The 17,192-nt window shown below is 37.1% G+C and overlaps 1 protein-coding gene across 4 annotated transcripts in view; it reads right to left on the reverse strand.

Moving 5' to 3' along the window:
• Positions 1–5,395: 5,395 nt before the first annotated feature.
• The window catches only part of LOC126469654 (leucine-rich repeat protein 1-like), an 86,855-nt gene continuing 75,058 nt past the window's right edge, over positions 5,396–17,192 (reverse strand). For all 4 annotated transcript variants that reach the window (XM_050096777.1, XM_050096778.1, XM_050096780.1 and 1 more), the window contains exon 7: positions 5,396–6,242. In XM_050096777.1, the coding sequence (XP_049952734.1) occupies positions 5,951–6,242 (292 nt within the window). In that variant the 3' untranslated portion in view covers positions 5,396–5,950. The remainder of the gene's footprint in view (positions 6,243–17,192) is intronic.

Raw genomic sequence — 17,192 nt, forward strand, 5'->3', positions numbered from 1 at the left:
GAATGGTTCAACCAGACAGAGACTCATTGTCTCAGTGGGCTTCATACAACTGAGCTGTGGCAGGTTCTGCAAATGGTTCCCCAGAAATGACTGTTCAGTTAAACAGTTCTCTACCACATCAGAATAATAGCACACTTTGAGGTAGAGGCTTTTTTTTTTTTTTTTTTTTGCTTAAGATTTGTACAATCCTCACAATCTGGCCAGTGAAGTAAAGATTCCCATTCCTTGTCAGACACAATGCTCCACCACTGCAATGCATGGTGGTCCCAGATGCATACACAGAGCCTATGGAACAAGTACTAATCTAATCTAATCGACATAAGGGAAGAGGAGGAAGGCAAATAGAAAAGAATACTGTACTTGGGTATCTGATGGCAGAGGAGCATGTTAACCTAGAGCAGAAGTGTACAGACTTGCTAGTACTGTGGGCCACAAACCCCTCACTGGTAACGACATAAGGGCTGGGAAAAATTTTTTTTCATAAATATTATCCTGCTGAAACATGCCATTTCATAGTTTCCACAAGTGCTCACCCTCTTTTGCTGGAGGAAATGAAAGATGATTTTTTTTAACAAAAAAGAATGGACAGTGGGGTGTGGGTCACCATAAGATCAATGGTAGGTCACAGAGATTTCGTCCACTGTCTGTGCATCTCTGACCTAGAATTAACCAGATATTTGATAGTGGTGAATAAGACTTGGAAACTGTTTCATTTGAATGGTAATCTTTATTTCAGCCATACAAGGAAACTGTTATACACTATACAAAGCATTACACAAACACAAAGCCTCCGTGACATACAAGAATACATTATTACACAACAAAGCACCAAGAAATTATAATGTAAGTAATGAAAAATAAAATTTATTAATTGAGTTTATAGGTACTCATAGTACATTTTATGTTTCAGTCTCAAAATATTTTTGGAAAAATATTATGAATAAGTGTAAATCAAATACACAAAAGAGCATATTTGCCACATTATTTCATTACACAAAATTCATTAAAGAGTCTCCCTAAACTTGCATTTGGTAACCCTATGAAATGCCACACAGAAAAGGGACATACACAAAAGTAAAACTACGTGTGTTTAACAATACATTAAATTATCTTCAATAATAAGAGTCATGTTGCCAGCTGCACAAGAAAAAGATGTGCATTTTTAAACAGATCTTTTCAGTTTTTAATTATTATAGCTACAGAAAGAAAGGTCCAAACAATAGATCTCTTTCACAAAATCAAAGGTACCTAAGTACATTATCAAGGAAACAGCAAGAAAAACTCCAACTTTCATGATGTCCAACTAGCTTGCAGACAATTTTTTCTCTTTACCCGCAAAACTGCAGATGATTATGTGCTCCGCAAAACACTGATGCCAATACAACCAACACAGTATTCTGTACTAAAACAACTTTTTTTCTCCTGAATGGCTGACCTAATTGGAACCAAGCTCTCAACCATCATTGTCAGCAAATTTATACAAAGAGAACAGCAATTCTAACAACAAACTTGTGTAGGTGGTAGTATGGACAAAAAAATCCTGTAAATATGGACTCTGAAGTACATATCTCATGAGCTATGGGCACTTATCCATTTTTGCTACTTTGAAACACACCTCTTCTGCTGAGTAAGTGGTCATATCTCTTAAGTTACGTGCTTTAGAGTTCATGTTCACTGGAAGTTTTTTTCTTGTTTTGATCCATACTACCGCCTCAAAGTTTGTCGATGGAGTTCTAGTTCACCCTGTATAACTGACCCTTAACAGCTCACATTGGATCAACATGACAAATGTGTTTCTTCTGCTGCTGATCTTTCTCATGAAGTGAAGCACAAATGCAGCTGATCCCATGTAAAATTCTCTGGTTTCAGCCTGTATGCTCTGTATTTAAAACCATTGTCAGCCTCATTATTTCCTTCTATGGCGCATTTTGAACTGACATGACCACCTGTCTTGCTCCTTATTTCAGCAAAATGACCTGACACAATCACTCATGTTGCTCAGTACTTCAGTGTTTTGATAAAAAGTGAGCATATAGCGTTATTATACTATATGTTTCATTTTTTTCAACATACAAGTAAATTCACCACTATCACTATTCTGACTATTACATGTCTTGTTAAGTGTTCACTGTATGCAACAAAGGTTCCAATGTTGTTTCTCATGTCTTTTCAGAAATTGTCAAAGTTCCTCACCAATAAAGGAATTATGGCAGAGCTGCTGCTGCAAACTGAAGACAAATAGTCTCTGTGTGAGATCATACAAAATGAAGATTGGAGTGTGAATAGGAATGTGACAAAACAGACCATACACCACCACATTAAGATGTGAAATGGAGAAGGCTATTAAGACTCTCAGAAAGATTAAAGCAATAGGTTGTGATAAAATACTAGCTGAAGCTCTAAAGGCCTTGAGATATAGAGTAATATGAATCTTAGCAAACTCATCAATAGGATATAGAGGACATTTGGCCTGAATATATTCTTAAAAATTTTCTTATACTTTTACCAAAGAAACAATACCAATGAATGCAAATATTACAGGGCAGTTAATTTCATACTGCACATTTGGAAGGCCTTGTGTAGCTTTTTACTCAAAAGATTAGAAAGAAAAGTTGAAGAAAACATGGGGGAAGGATTAGCTTGGATTTAGGAAAGAAAAAGGAACACGAGATGCTATTAGATGTTTGGGGATGTTACAGCAAAGAATGCTAGAAGTTAACACAGATAAGTACATTATTTCTGTTGGCTGGCAAAAGGTATTTGATAGAGCTGATTGGAGTATCCTCGTGAAGACCTTAGAAGATGTTGTGTAGGCTAAAAGAACAGGAGACGCATACAGGACTATATACAATACCGAAACTGGTACAAAGGACTGGCTATGAGGAAACAAACAAGGCTGGGCTGATATCAGAAGATGTGTTAGACAAGGTGGTTTTTGTCACCAACTCTTTTCAATATTTATACAGAGAAATAAACAGACTATTAAAAAAAAAAGCAAGAGGCATAATAAGAGGAGCAAGAGGAGAACAAAGGCAATTTAAATATGCAGATGATCAAGCAGTGTCAGCTGAAACAGAGGAAGAACTATAATTTATGATGTAGAGGATTGTAAATGTGAGAAAAGAGTATGGAATGAGGATTAATACAAGAAAGACCACAGTGATGAGAATCTGCAAACGTAGGTTCTGTCAAAATATGATTGGAACAAAAGACTTTGGACCAATTAAAATCTTTTGGATACCTAAAATGTTTTTGGCTTAAAATGAAAGCTCTGTGCAGGAAATAAGAAGCAGAATATCTATGAGTAAAATAGATTTTGTAAAGGTGAAAGTTTCACTGACTCCAAAAAACATTCTGATAAAATTAAAAAAGAGACTTGCCAAGTCTGGAGGGTCGTATCATATGGCAGTGAATCATGAGCAGTCAAAATGAAAGCGGAAATTTACCTGGATAGTTCTGAAATGCAGCTGTGGAGAAAAATGTTAAACAAATTTATTTATTTATTGTCCTCTGAATCAATACTGTACATGACATGCACATGGTGATGCATGGACTGACAATTTGGCAAATGAGGAAGTATTTCTAAGAATAGGAGGGGTAAGAAAACCAGTGGAAATGATAAGACTGAGGAAAAAATCTTGCCTGGGAAGAAATTGCCAACAACCAAGTCTCACAGAATGAAAGATTGCAAGAAAGGGAGTGAGAGGGAGAAGAAGACTTTGAATGCTGGATAACATTAAAAGGCAGATGAAGGATGAAGCATGGGGCAACGGAAAGTGTAGAGCATTTGGCTGGTACCTGTTATAAGATAGATATACCAATGAAGAAGTAACAGTGAGCAAATCAAATTACACATAAAACCAGTTTAAAAATTGGAGAAGACCAAAATTCTGCTACATCATTTCTTGGAAGTTGGACATTTTAGAGCTGACCAAAAAACGAAGACACCAATGCAATTCTTTCCCTTTATTTTGATAAGAAATGAATGGATGGCACTGTTATGTACACTAATACACACATTATGCCATTTGTTGAACAGTCTGGCACTTACATTGCATTACACGGCAATTACAGTATTGGCCAGAAGAACAAGGTCAGCATCTGTAGGTTTTTTTCCATTCGTTAATGTGTCTGTTCTGAATTTGTATGCCGTTTACCAGCTGATCTCACGCATGAAAGTAACAAGACGACAATTCCCGAGTAATCTGGCTAAGGACTTGGTGGTCGACTATGTTGCCAAAGAACATACAAGCTGAGGAATTATTAAACAGAAATAAAAAAAGTAGTCACCAGTGTACATTAAAAAAGCATAATTGTCACTGACACAGTGATAATGTAAATACTAAATTGCTTTACTAACCAGGGCCCTACATTCTGCTTATAAGCTGACTAGTTGATGTAAATACTACACTGCTTCACTAACCATTGCACTGCATTCTACTTATAAGCCGACTAGCTGATGTAAATACTACACTGCTTTACTAACTGGTGCCCTACTTTCTACTTATAAGTTGACTAACTGATATAAATACTATGTTGCTTTACTAACCGGTGTCCTACATTCTACATATAAGCTGACTAGCTGATGTAAATACTACATTACCTTACTAACCGGTGCCCTACATTCTGATCATCAGCTGACTAGCTGAGCCTGCAATAGGAAATCTAATCTAGAGTCTGTGTGCCCAGACAAGATAGGTCTAACTGCTATATCTGACATCAAGAAACATCTTTACATTCTAACATTTAATGTTCCAGATTTAAAAAAAAAAAGAAATACCAATATGTGATTTCTGTCTTAATGCCATCCTTGAAAGAAACAGGAATTACTGTATACTTCTGTATTCTAAGAACTGTGGGGCACTTTAGGAGTCAGTATTTTACCTCAACTCAGCTTAAACATCACATGAGTTTGGTATTTTAAACAGGAAACATGAAACAGTTTTTAATTTTTCAGTGTGAATTCTTTTCCCAACTACTAATGCACTTCTTACATTCCTGCAACTACCAAACAGAGGAACTATGTAATTCCTTTTCTCATAAGTAAATCTGAAAGATTTTACAATTCCAGCAAAACCAACAACACATTTTAAGGAGCAATGTTTGTCATTCTTATTTTCTTGGTTCTGAAAATACAGCTCCATTTTGAACCAGACGGAAAAAAAATTCAAATTAACTTGTGTGTATTGCATTTTGTATGATTTCCTCTGTATCTGAAGTGAAGCATTCTGAGCACCTGTCATAACTTCTTAATGCAATTACTGAACAGATCTGATCCTAGTCAGCTCCAACAGCTGAAATTGTAACTCCTTGTCATCACAAAGTATGACACATATAGTTAAGTTATATAATGATTATTGTGCCAGAAGCTAGACTGTCAAAATATAAACAGCTGTACTTTTTCTCGTTTTAATGAAACCACAGAATGCAATACATAAGTGTATGGAATGCAATAAGAAGTTGTACATTGTAATATCAAATCCAAAGACCTTAACCAAGGAAATGGTTTCGTATTTTGTTTAAGCAGCTACCGACAATACAAAGGTAACCTACACATACTGTGATACATCATGTATAAAAAGCCATTAGGAACAGCAGATCACATTTAAACAGAAAACAGGACCCCTCCTTTGTTTCCACCATACTGGGATTCCCACCAGAGTACTGGTTCTCAATTTCAAACAGGATATCTGTGTTGTCTGTTGAGAGTCTGACTTAATTCTGATACACAGATGCAATACAGTTAAATTACATTAGGGTAGCATATAATACACAGAACTTTGTATATTACAAATTTTTGCTGCTTATTTTTGTTATGGTAGACATAAATGTAAGTGCAGAAACCATGTTACAAGCTGTAGCTTTTACTGTTACTTTAAAACTCTGGTGGTACACAAGCAGTCCCCACTTCTCCCCCCTTCATACACACCCCTGAAACCGTAAATATAGCTCAACAGATATGTCGCACCACATTCTCATACTCATCGGGTGTTAAATGATTGAGTACCTCACAAAACTTCAACTCTGGGTGCATACACCTCCTTGAACACACATTTCTTACATCAGTTACACTATTTAAGTATTCTCTTTCTGGAACAATCTCAGCATAAATCCTGGAATATGATATGAAGCAGCAAGGAATAAAATTTTCAAAATATGCACCAGTGCAAACATCACACTTCCGTGCCCTCTGCAAGTACTCCACAACAGAATTTGGTAGAGTGCGCCATGATACAGGCACTCTGAAACAAGAAAATGTCATTTCAAAGTGAATATCAAGGAAAAAAATAATGGTACCACTCAATATACAAGCAGATTCACATTGCTACAAAATCTGCCACATCATCACAACTGTCAGTTAAAAAAATGGCTACATGTTTCTCAAAACCACACTGTTTAGAATTACAAAACTATTTTCACAAGAGGGGATTAATAAGCATGGGAAAAACTGTAATAAATTAGAAAAATAGTAAGGCACTTTTTGTGTGTGTGTGTGTGTGTGTGTGTGTGTGTTAATTTGGTAGCTAAAGAAGCCAGCTGCATTGTCCTGACAGCTGTAATATTTCTGCTGCTACCTTTGGTTCAGTAGATTACAACAGATGAGGAAATGAGAAAGTGCACAATACCATATTGGAGTTAAAAGGTGTTCAAAATAGCTGACACCATAAGCCTATCAGAAGGAAGAATACCGCATATTTTACACTGAGAACTGTTAGGGACAACTCTGAACAATACCACATTTGTGGAACAGCGACAAAAATTAGATGAAAAAATAAATTTTTCAGCAATATTTGGACCAGTTCTGAAGCAAACATTACTGATTTTTGTGGTAACAAAGCACATGAGAAAAGTATGTGCAACAGTAAAACAGTTTGATGACAACACAAAACTTTATGATACATGACAAGCATTTGCATATACATGTCCAAAATAGCCAAAAACAGAGTCCATGACAATAGCAAAGCTCAGTTCATGAGAGCAGCGTATTAGTAATGATCGTAACAGTGCAAGTGAGAGTGAATTATGAATTTTGTGGTCTCTTCCCCAGCTTATATGTCAGCAGTTGGTGCCGCAATGTGCCGTAGTAGTACTGGTAGGCACAGGCATCAGTGAGGCCCTGCCCCGGGGTCGTCGGTGGTGCGGGCTGGCAGCTGGCCTGTACTGAGCCTACCAAAGGTGCATGCAAGCTGGCAGCATTGGCTCGTGTGGGTGCCCTGCAGAGGTGGAGGCAATGTCCAGTGCTGGTCTGACAGCTTCCAGACCAGCAATGGCCTGATTGGTCCTCACTCAGTATGCGAGGGGGAAAATTGCTGATTTACTGGCAGCAGAGGAGGTAGCCACCAGTGAAGAGTGGTAATATGGGTGTGTTACAATAATTTTGTGCATCAATTTGTTTCTGTGAATGAAAAATCAATTCATCCCTTCATACCAGAAACAAAAAATCAACCGAAGTATGTGTGGAAACTGTGGGCCAGAACTACACAAGGCAAAGCCTGCCACAGGAATTGTAGCCCATGTTTTCGGGGTACAGAAGGGATTCTTGTTATTGCGAATCTTGCAGAAGGGACAAACAATAACTGGCAAGACTTAAAAAGTCTTCCAGACAAACTAAATGAAATAAAACATGTAAAGAGAAGCCTGGGAAAAGTTACATCAGTGTACCTGCACACAATGGTGCTTTGGTGCACAGAAAATTGTGCAATTTCAAGTACAAATTCTTGGATTACTCACCAAATTCACCAGATTAGGCACCCCTCTAACAATCACTTACTTCCACAGATCAAACTGTTTTTGGCTATAGATCTTCTGAGTGTGATGAGAGCTTTATGTCAGTTGTAGACAGGAATTTTGTAGATATTTCAATAATTACACTTGAAGGATCTGATCTACTCACTGGAGAATGTTGTACAAAGTCTCTTTTTAGTCTTTTTAGTTCATGCTCTTTGATGAGAAGTTAGTGTGTTTTTGACATAAACGACATTGCATTTCACTGCCTGATTGAGGAATTTTCAACTAACCGTACACTTTCTGTGACACTCACTAAGACCGCTATGTTTTTTATGCCCCAGATGTGAGTTTCCCCTGCCACAAGAATGCCACAAATTCTTCTCTCCCATGCTGCTGCCAAGTCATGTTCCCCATCCCCTGCCCCTCTCCCTCCTTTCAGTACTTACCAACACAGTATAAATTTTATAGCATTTGATGCATTGTTGCAAGAGAAGCAAAGAGAGGAATGTACCTTCTCGGCAGGTTTTTCGGTACATCCTTCTTTGGAAAGTTGTGAAAGAAAATAAAATTTCAAATTGATCCCTATATTTCTTTCCAAATGACCACAAGGAGGATAATGACATAACAGATAACAAACAATGATCACAAATGACACAAAGATAAAACAAATTAAATGCAAAATAGTACGTACTAATAGATTCAGTTACTCAGTCGTATAAAATTCATCCAGTAACATGACACAGCTAGTGTTTTTGCTTTCTATCATTACTTTGCTTGAAGTGTAAGTCAAGCTGCACTGTTTGTACTGAAGCATGTGCAAAATGATCTGATATTCACAGTTATAGAGTGAGGAGTCTATTACTGAAATCCCAATTTCTCGGACAGCCCTTGGATCTGCCAATACCTGCACACATTCTGTTCAGCGACTTCCGTACAAGCCATGACTGTTTAACATTGAGGCAGAAAACATTCTTGTGGCAGCATCTATGTTTACAATGTCTCCCCACTTGTCTTCCACAGCTCTACCATGGACTGTGGCAGGCCGTAATTAGGTGGAACCCAAGTACTCAAGAAAATGTTATTACATTACACTGTCATTCAGTAATCTAATGCCCATTTTGTGGATGAAATTCATGCAACTGAATCTTCAATCAGTTTTCCTGTGCAGCAAACACTAATGTTTGTAATGGTGAGCGACGCCACTGTGAGCTTGCTAATCAGCTCATAATGCTGTTCCTCACGGGCACTTGTTATCTGATATTGATAGAGCATCCCTTAAATGATAGTGTCTTACCCAATACTATCCTAAGATACTCTGGCAGTATCATGGTGCTGCATGGTGATGTCACTGTATTGTATGTGCTTTGTTCTGCTTGCTTCCCAATTTCTCAAGTGGAAGGCTAAAAGCTGTTTTCTGGTAGTTTATGTAGTTGCCCGTAGATGACTACCCAGTGCAGCTATGTCATTACGCAATATGTCAAAGTCGGAATGGTGATGATAAGGCAACAACAAGTGTGTGGCAGTCTCCATTTAATATTGTATGGACGTTGTCAATGGTACAAGGGTTTGTGTCCCATTTCAAAGAAAAAAAGAAAAAACAATATATTCGTAAAAAAGTACAAAACAAAATAATACAATGAAGTTAATAATCATACAATGAAATTAATATAGCTTATATACATCCCTGCTTGTTATTTTAAATGCATAGTCTGTTTTTCATAAGGCTTTAGTCTTGTCCTCCCTAAATGGCAAGACCTTATATACACAACACTGCTTAAGTATATATTTACATCACACAACAGCTGTCCTTTAAGTATGTAAATGTAATGAATGATTAGGTAATGAATGATTAGGTACAGATAGAGTACTTTCCATTTTGCCTTTATAAATATCATCAGAAAAAATTTATTGACCTACATAGTCATTTACAGACTAAAAACATTGTTCTACTAGAAATTTTTTAAATTCTGTTTTAAATTTGTTATCATCTTCTAACTGCCTGATGTTGACTGGCAGTGTGTTGTACAGTTTTGCACCGATGTGGCTCACATGCCTTTGTGTATTCATTCTTTTTGTTCGCTGAGTATGGAGTGCTGCGCTATTACGGGTATTGTAGTTATGAAAGTCGGCATTCGGCTGAAAATCTGCAATGTGGGTCCTGACATACAATACACATTTGTATATGTATAATGATGGTATAGTAAGTATTCTAAGCTTTTTGTATATGGGTTTGCAGTGTGTCTGTGGATGACTGAGTTGTTATACGGATGGCCCTCTTCTGCAACAAAAAAATTTGTTTTAGGCGCCCTGTTGTGGAACCCCAAAATATTACTCCGTATGTGGCAAGAGACAGAAAATAGCCAAAATATGCCATTCTGGCACCCTCTGAGGTACAAACATTTGCAATAATTCTGAGGGCAAAACAGGCTGAATTAAGTTTCTGTGCAAGTTTTATTACGTGGTCATTAAAATTTTAGTTTTCATCCACATGAATCCCCAGCAATTTTGTGGATGTCACTCTGTCCAAGGCTTTGTCACCCCACACCAGATCGAGATTTACATTTTGACATCTTTTCCCAAACTGCATATAATTTGTTTTATTTACATTCAATGTCAACCAGTTTACATTGAACCAAGAGTGGATGTAATTTAGTACTTTATCAGCAGTTGTTGGTAGCAATTGCTTTGGTGCACTTATTATCACACTAGTATCATCTGCAAATATTATTGCTTTGGCTGCATCATCTGAGGTGTGAAAATCATTTATATATGCAAGAAACAGTATGGGGCCCTAGGATGCTGCCTTGTGGTACTCCGATTTCTATATTTTTTGCCTCTGATACTGAATTTATTTTGTGGTTGGAGTAAGTTGATGTCAGTTCTACAACCTGTGTTCTGTTTTTTTAGGTATGATTCAAACCATTTTTTTCCTATCCCATGTATACCCAACACTTCTGATTTTTCTAAACGAATGTCCTGGTTCACAGTGTCAAAAGCTTTGGAGAGGTCTAAATTTACTCCTACTACACTACAATCTTTTTCTAGATTTTTGATTATTTGTTCAGTGTACCACATTACTGCTGTTTCAGTGTTTTTACGTGCTTCGAAGCCATGCTGATTTCTGTTTAGTAAATTATGGTCATTTAGATATTTGTTGATTCGGTGCTTCATCAGTTTTTCTAATATTTTTGAAAATGCTGAGAGGTGAGATATTGGGCGATAGTTTTTTACCTTATACTTGTCGCCATTTTTAAATAATGGCTTCACTTTTGAAATTTTCAGCCTTTCTGGAAAAGCTCCTTCACTGAATGATAAATTGGCTATGTGTGCAAGGGGCTTTGCGATTTGTGGTGCTGTCCTTGTTACGATTGACACAGGTACCTCATCTATGCCAGCCGACATTTTGGGTTTCAAGCTTTGTATCACTTTCCACATTTCACTCTCATTTGTTGGCTCTACCCTCATCTTACAAGCTGTTTTTGGATATTCAGGTTTTTCTTCGTTTGTAAATTTTAAGCTTAATTAAGTTGTTGCATTTATGAAATAATTGTTAAAATAATTTGGCAAATCTTGTTTATTAATATTGACATTTTTAAAATTTTTGAGGCTAATGTCCTGGTTTTCACAACTCTTCCCCGTTTCAGTCTTCACAATACCCCATATGGCTTTTGATTTGTTTTCAGACTGTCTTATAAAACTATCATTACTCATGAATTTTGCTTTAGCAATTACTTTTCTATATACCCTCTTGTAATTCCTGACATATTCTATGAATTGTGGGTCTGTGGATGTTTTCATTTTAGAAATTAGTCTCTTTAGAGTTCCACAGGAAGTTTTGATGCCAGCTGTGATCCAAGAACTTGGCTTTGTATTGCCATGTGACCTGATTGTTGACAGCTTTTTTGGAAAACACATTTCAAAACATTCCATGAAAATGGAAGAAAAAGGTCTATATGCATCATTTGTATTGGATAGTACTTCTGCCCAAGCCTCATTAGTTAGCATATTTATGAATTCTACACAGTTTTCTGCAGAAAAATTTCTTTTATACATGAAGTGTGTTTTTTTCTCTTTCAGTGGCCTTGAAGGAATTTTGAGGACAAGAGCATTGTGGTCTGATAATCTCAAACCAGTATTTGTTACTTCAACTTCTGTGCGTCCTACATTTGAAAATGTATTATCAATAAGACTGACTGTATTATGTGCTATTCTTGTGGGTGTGTGTATGTGTGGAAGCAGGTTGAAACTACATAACAGATTTAGGAACTGGTCTTTTAGCCTACTTGCACTCATAAGATTAACATTGAAGTCACCACACACAACTACAGTGGCTCTATCGGTGAACAGAGTGTTAAGCAATATTTCTAATTGGTTAAAGAATATGTCTGCATCACCAGTAGGTGGTCTGTATATTGCTATGACTATGACTTTTCCTGTATTTCATTCAACTGCACAGCTGCTGCTTCAAAATGATTTTCCACACTCAATGATTCAGCTTCACACCTTCTTTTATAGCTGATACTTGGTTTGGTAAATATACATAAACCTCCATTTTTGGTACTTTTTCTATAATATTGGCTTGCCAACTTAAATGGATGAATATTAATGCTACTTAGTTCAAAACTTCTGCACCAATGCTCCACAATGCACATGCAGTCAATATTTGCACTGTTCATAGGTACCTCAAGTTCTAATGATTTATTTCTAAGACACTGAATGTTTAAGCTTAGAATCTGCAGGTGATGAGGATGAGAACTGGTTATATTTGTATTTACATTTTGTGGTGTCATACTCCGTTCCTTGCCATGGCGAGGTACCAAAAATCCTCCAGAAGGACAGGTGTTCTGCACCTTGTAGGTCGTTCACAGGGATTTAGTGAGTTGCTTGTTGCTGCTGCTGGTGTAGCTCCCGGTGTCATTGATGCTGTCATTTCTGTTGTTGTTGTTGTTGTTGTTGTTGATGATGATGATGATGATGACGATGTAGCTGTTTTTGATACTTCAGGTGTTGGTTCTGTTGTTATTGATATGCTTCCTTGTGAACTGCTAGCACTTTGAGTGTTTTCTTGCAATGTCAGAACATCATCACACTTGTCTTGTAGTGGTGATGCTTCAGTTTCAGATTCACCAACTAGTTTGTGGGTATTGTCCTTGAGGGGTATTACGTTTGAAGTGTCACAACTTACTTTCGTTTTGGCATTTACTATTTCTATTATTTTTGCAGTTACGAACTTTTTTCCTAATCTATTTAGGTGGAAACCATGTCTAGTATGGAATCTCCTTCCTAGTTTGCTTATATCAATGAAAGTCACATTTTCAAGTTGTCTGCATATCTGTTTCATCTCACTATTTGCACTTTCCACTTCTTTGTTACCGCAGGACCATTCCGCTAGGTCATGACGATGTGGTACTGAAAATACAATGATGTTTGTACATCTTAGTTCATACAGTCGCCTTTTTAGCGAAAGAAACAGATCTTGTTTTTCGTTTCTTGCGACGTCGTTTGTTCCTGCCAGGAAAACGGCAAAGTCTTTGTTGCTTAATGTGGGAATTTTTTCGTGGCTTATTGCAGTTGCTGTGCAGAATTTTGCACCTGGTTTCACCATGGAAGTTAAGCTCACATTGCTTTTATTACGAAAGTCATTAGCTATGTTTCGCCCTTGGCTGTCTGAATATATTTCGATTTTTGTAATTGTTTTGGAGCTACAAAATGTAGGCCTAACTGCGCTGTTTATTTCCTCTTTTCTTTTTCACACAAGCCGATAATCCATCGGAACTACATAAGGTCAGCAGTTTGTTTACTAAATTTACGTCGGATTTCTTGTTTTTCTGCGTCAACGAATTTTTTTGTTCTGGCTTACTTACAATATCCTTTTGCTTTTCACATGGTTCATGAGCACTATCACTAGACATTGCACTTCCACAATCTGTTGTGGAAAGTACTTGAAATTAGTTGCCGTGCACGAAGCTTACATTTATTTCACAATTCTCTTGATCTTGTACTTTTTGTTTGTGGCCGCTCCACTTCACCTTTGTCCACTTTTTGGAAACTGTCTAACTATCTTGCAGAAAACGTGGCGTGTTCACTTCAGTTTTTCTTTCTTGAATTTTAGTAATATCCTTTTTCAGGGCAAAATTTACGTTTTTGTGGACACACACATTTTGAACTTTTACCTTCGACGCCATCTTGTCGTGTTTCAGTTATGACTGTGTGCACAATTTTTCTTGAGAATACAGCACTGGCCCTCATAAGGCTCAAAGCATTTGATGAAGCCACCGGCACTTTCAAGGCAAAAGATTGTTAATTTCAGTGGAAATTAATAGATCACCCCTGTGTGCTTCCTTAGTTTTGTTAAGAGCATTAAACAGTTTTTTGCTCATAGTTCACAGAAATCTACTCATCTACTCATTCTGCCAGCATGGAATGTATTTCAATCATTCATTCCATACGACATTCAACCATTACATGCCTTCCATGATGATTAATAACACCATTTAGAATTTTGTGAAATCACTCTTGTTGTGAAAATGGAAGATAAAAATTACCTTTCATGGTTAGTTTTCAGTGATGAGGCCAATGTTCCATTCACATGGAAAGGTGAACAGCCATAGCATATGAGGAACACAGCAGGCACATACCGTGGTTCAGTATGAGAGAGGCTCTGAAGTTTCACATCTTTTACATCATTTCCCAAGAAAATATTTAGACTCATTTCTTTCCAAAAAAAAAAGTAAAAAGTTAAAGGAATCATATATCTATGAATATAATAGAGGGAAACATTCCACGTGGGAAAAATATATCTAAAAACAAAGATGATGAGACTTACCAAACAAAAGTGCTGGCAGGTCGATAGACACACAAACAAACACAAACGTACACACAAAATTCAAGCTTTCGCAACAAACAGTTGCTTCATCAGGGAAGACGGAAGGAGAGGGAAAGACGAAAGGATGTGGGTTTTAAGGGAGAGAGTAAGGAGTCATTCCAATCCCGGGAGCGGAAAGACTTACCTTAGGGGAAAAAAGGACAGGTATACACTCGCGCGCGCGCACACACACACATATCCATCCGCTGTTCACCTTCGTCTTTCCCTCTCCTTCCCTCTTTCCTGATGAAGCAACTGTTTGTTGCGAAAGCTTGAATTTTGTGTGTATGTTTGTGTTTGTTTGTGTGTCTATCGACCTGCCAGCACTTTTGTTTGGTAAGTCTCATCATCTTTGTTTTTAGAATCATATATCTCGATATGTTGAAGATCTGCCTTTTTCCACAACTGTAATAAGATGCTGAAAATTTCATTTTTGGAACAGAACAGTGCACCACCACATTAGCATTTGCACTTGAGAACATTTTGTGTGTGTGTGTGTGTGTGTGTGTGTGTGTGTGTGTGTGTGTGTGTGTGGTTTTCATTCTCTTCTTTTTTCTGCTTTTTGTAGGGGTTTGCGAAAGACTATCTGTGTGTCTCCCCTTCCGACAACTTTGCGTGAGATGTGACACTGCATAACAACAGCAGTGAATTCATTAACTCCAGATACGCTCAAAAAAATATAGGGCAAGTTTGACAATTGCCTTGATGTTTGTTGTGTGCCTAGTGGAGGACTTGTGGAACATTTATGAAACATAAATGAAAACTTTGATTCTAAATGTAATTGTAAAAAGTACTTCAAGGCTGTATGTCCATACATTTAAAAACATATTTCCTAATAAAATTGGATGGTCCAATTGAAAATAAAAACTTCCAGTCCTATGCATAAGTTAATATTCATCCCAAGTTTCTATCTTTATTCATGTAAAAAATATAGTCTTGTGAAACCCGATTGACCTTTTTGAAGCAACCTATATTTTGGACTATGATAGGATCATCATTCCCCTTTGAGACTACATGTTGAGAGACAGAAACGACACACACACACACACACACCTACTGATGCAACGTGAATAGAAGTATACCTATAAATGAATGATTTGAGTCAATAGAAGTATGCCTATAAATAAATGTTGTTTGTTTGTCCCACGTGTGTTCCTACACCAGGCCCGGCAAAGTGTGGCTTGCAAGTCATTCCCCTTCAGTGAGTGCTTCCCCATTGTGTGGTGCCATCACAAGCCCACCACAGCCGTGCCAGCCAATTGCACGGACAACTGTCCGTCAGTTGTCGTGGGTCACAAGCTCTACAATATCAATTCCCCGTACGTAAATAGCGAAAGACGTACATTACTACGACATTGATTTTCATTTAGTTATTTGACTCAAACTCTTATACTTACATTAATGAGTTATCTAAATATTTAGGTTAAATTTATATAACTCGATCTCGACAAGTTCCGCAATATCAGTTTTAGTTTGTGCTGTAGCGAAATGAAGTTGATGTCCCAACAACTCTTTTGACAATGCATTACATTGAGAGATCTAATGTACTTCTTTGAAGAAAGTGTACTTTCACAAATGTATGTTGACTTAAAAAAAGACTAAGAGCAATGTCTGCGAGTTCTGGGAACCGATATTGTGGCAAAATTTAAAAAATGGTTCAAATGGCTCTGAGCACTATGGGACTCAACTGCTGAGGTCATTAGTCCCCTAGAACTTAGAACTAGTTAAACCTAACTAACCTAAGGACATCACAAACATCCATGCCCGAGGCAGGATTCGAACCTGCGACCGTAGCGGTCTTGCGGTTCCAGACTGCAGCGCCTTTAACCGCACGGCCACTTCGGCCGGCAAAATTTAAAAACTGCAGCATCTTCTTTTCTGTTCTTCATTGGATTCTTGAATAAAATTATATCCAGCTCTATACATTCAAAATCCTTATAACAGATATGTAACTCATTGAAGACTTCACCAATTATAGAAGTAAATCTTGAAAATTTTACTTTCCTGTGTTTTTCTTTCAGTTCGCAACAGCTCGAGAAATGACAAATTTTCCATGTTTGGTTGCAATTTAAACAACAAGTTCACACCAGAATTTATTAACATCCTTAAACATATGAGAAATTGTGCATTCATTTCCTTGAAAACATAAATGCAAATTATTTAAATTATCTGTAAAATCTGTTTGAAACTCCAATTCTGATAATAAAAAAAATGAAAATAATAATTTTCAAATTTTGAAGCATCCAATTTTAGTTCTCTAATCAAAATCTAGGGAAGTTCTTTTCTACATGGGGGAAAAAGTTAAACATTTTTCTGCAATTAACCAACAAATTTCAGAATGAAGAAGTATATCTCCATATTCCATGTCTCCTTCCAAAAATTGTTCAAATTTTCAATGGAATACAGATTGATATCGTCAGTGTATTGTATTTGCAATTTTCGTTGCAGCTTTCACTGAGGACAGAAGGCTGTCACTTTTCCCGAACAGTTCTTCCCGATGAATGATGCCATGAAAAGTTAAATAATTTATTCTAGTTTTTCTTAATTGACAAACAAACCTATTTTTCCTGTCAACCGTGGCCGGTGTATCGTAGGTACT

The sequence above is a fragment of the Schistocerca serialis genome, chromosome 3 (genome assembly GCF_023864345.2).
Source record: "Schistocerca serialis cubense isolate TAMUIC-IGC-003099 chromosome 3, iqSchSeri2.2, whole genome shotgun sequence".
In the NCBI taxonomy this organism is placed as follows: domain Eukaryota; kingdom Metazoa; phylum Arthropoda; class Insecta; order Orthoptera; family Acrididae; genus Schistocerca; species Schistocerca serialis.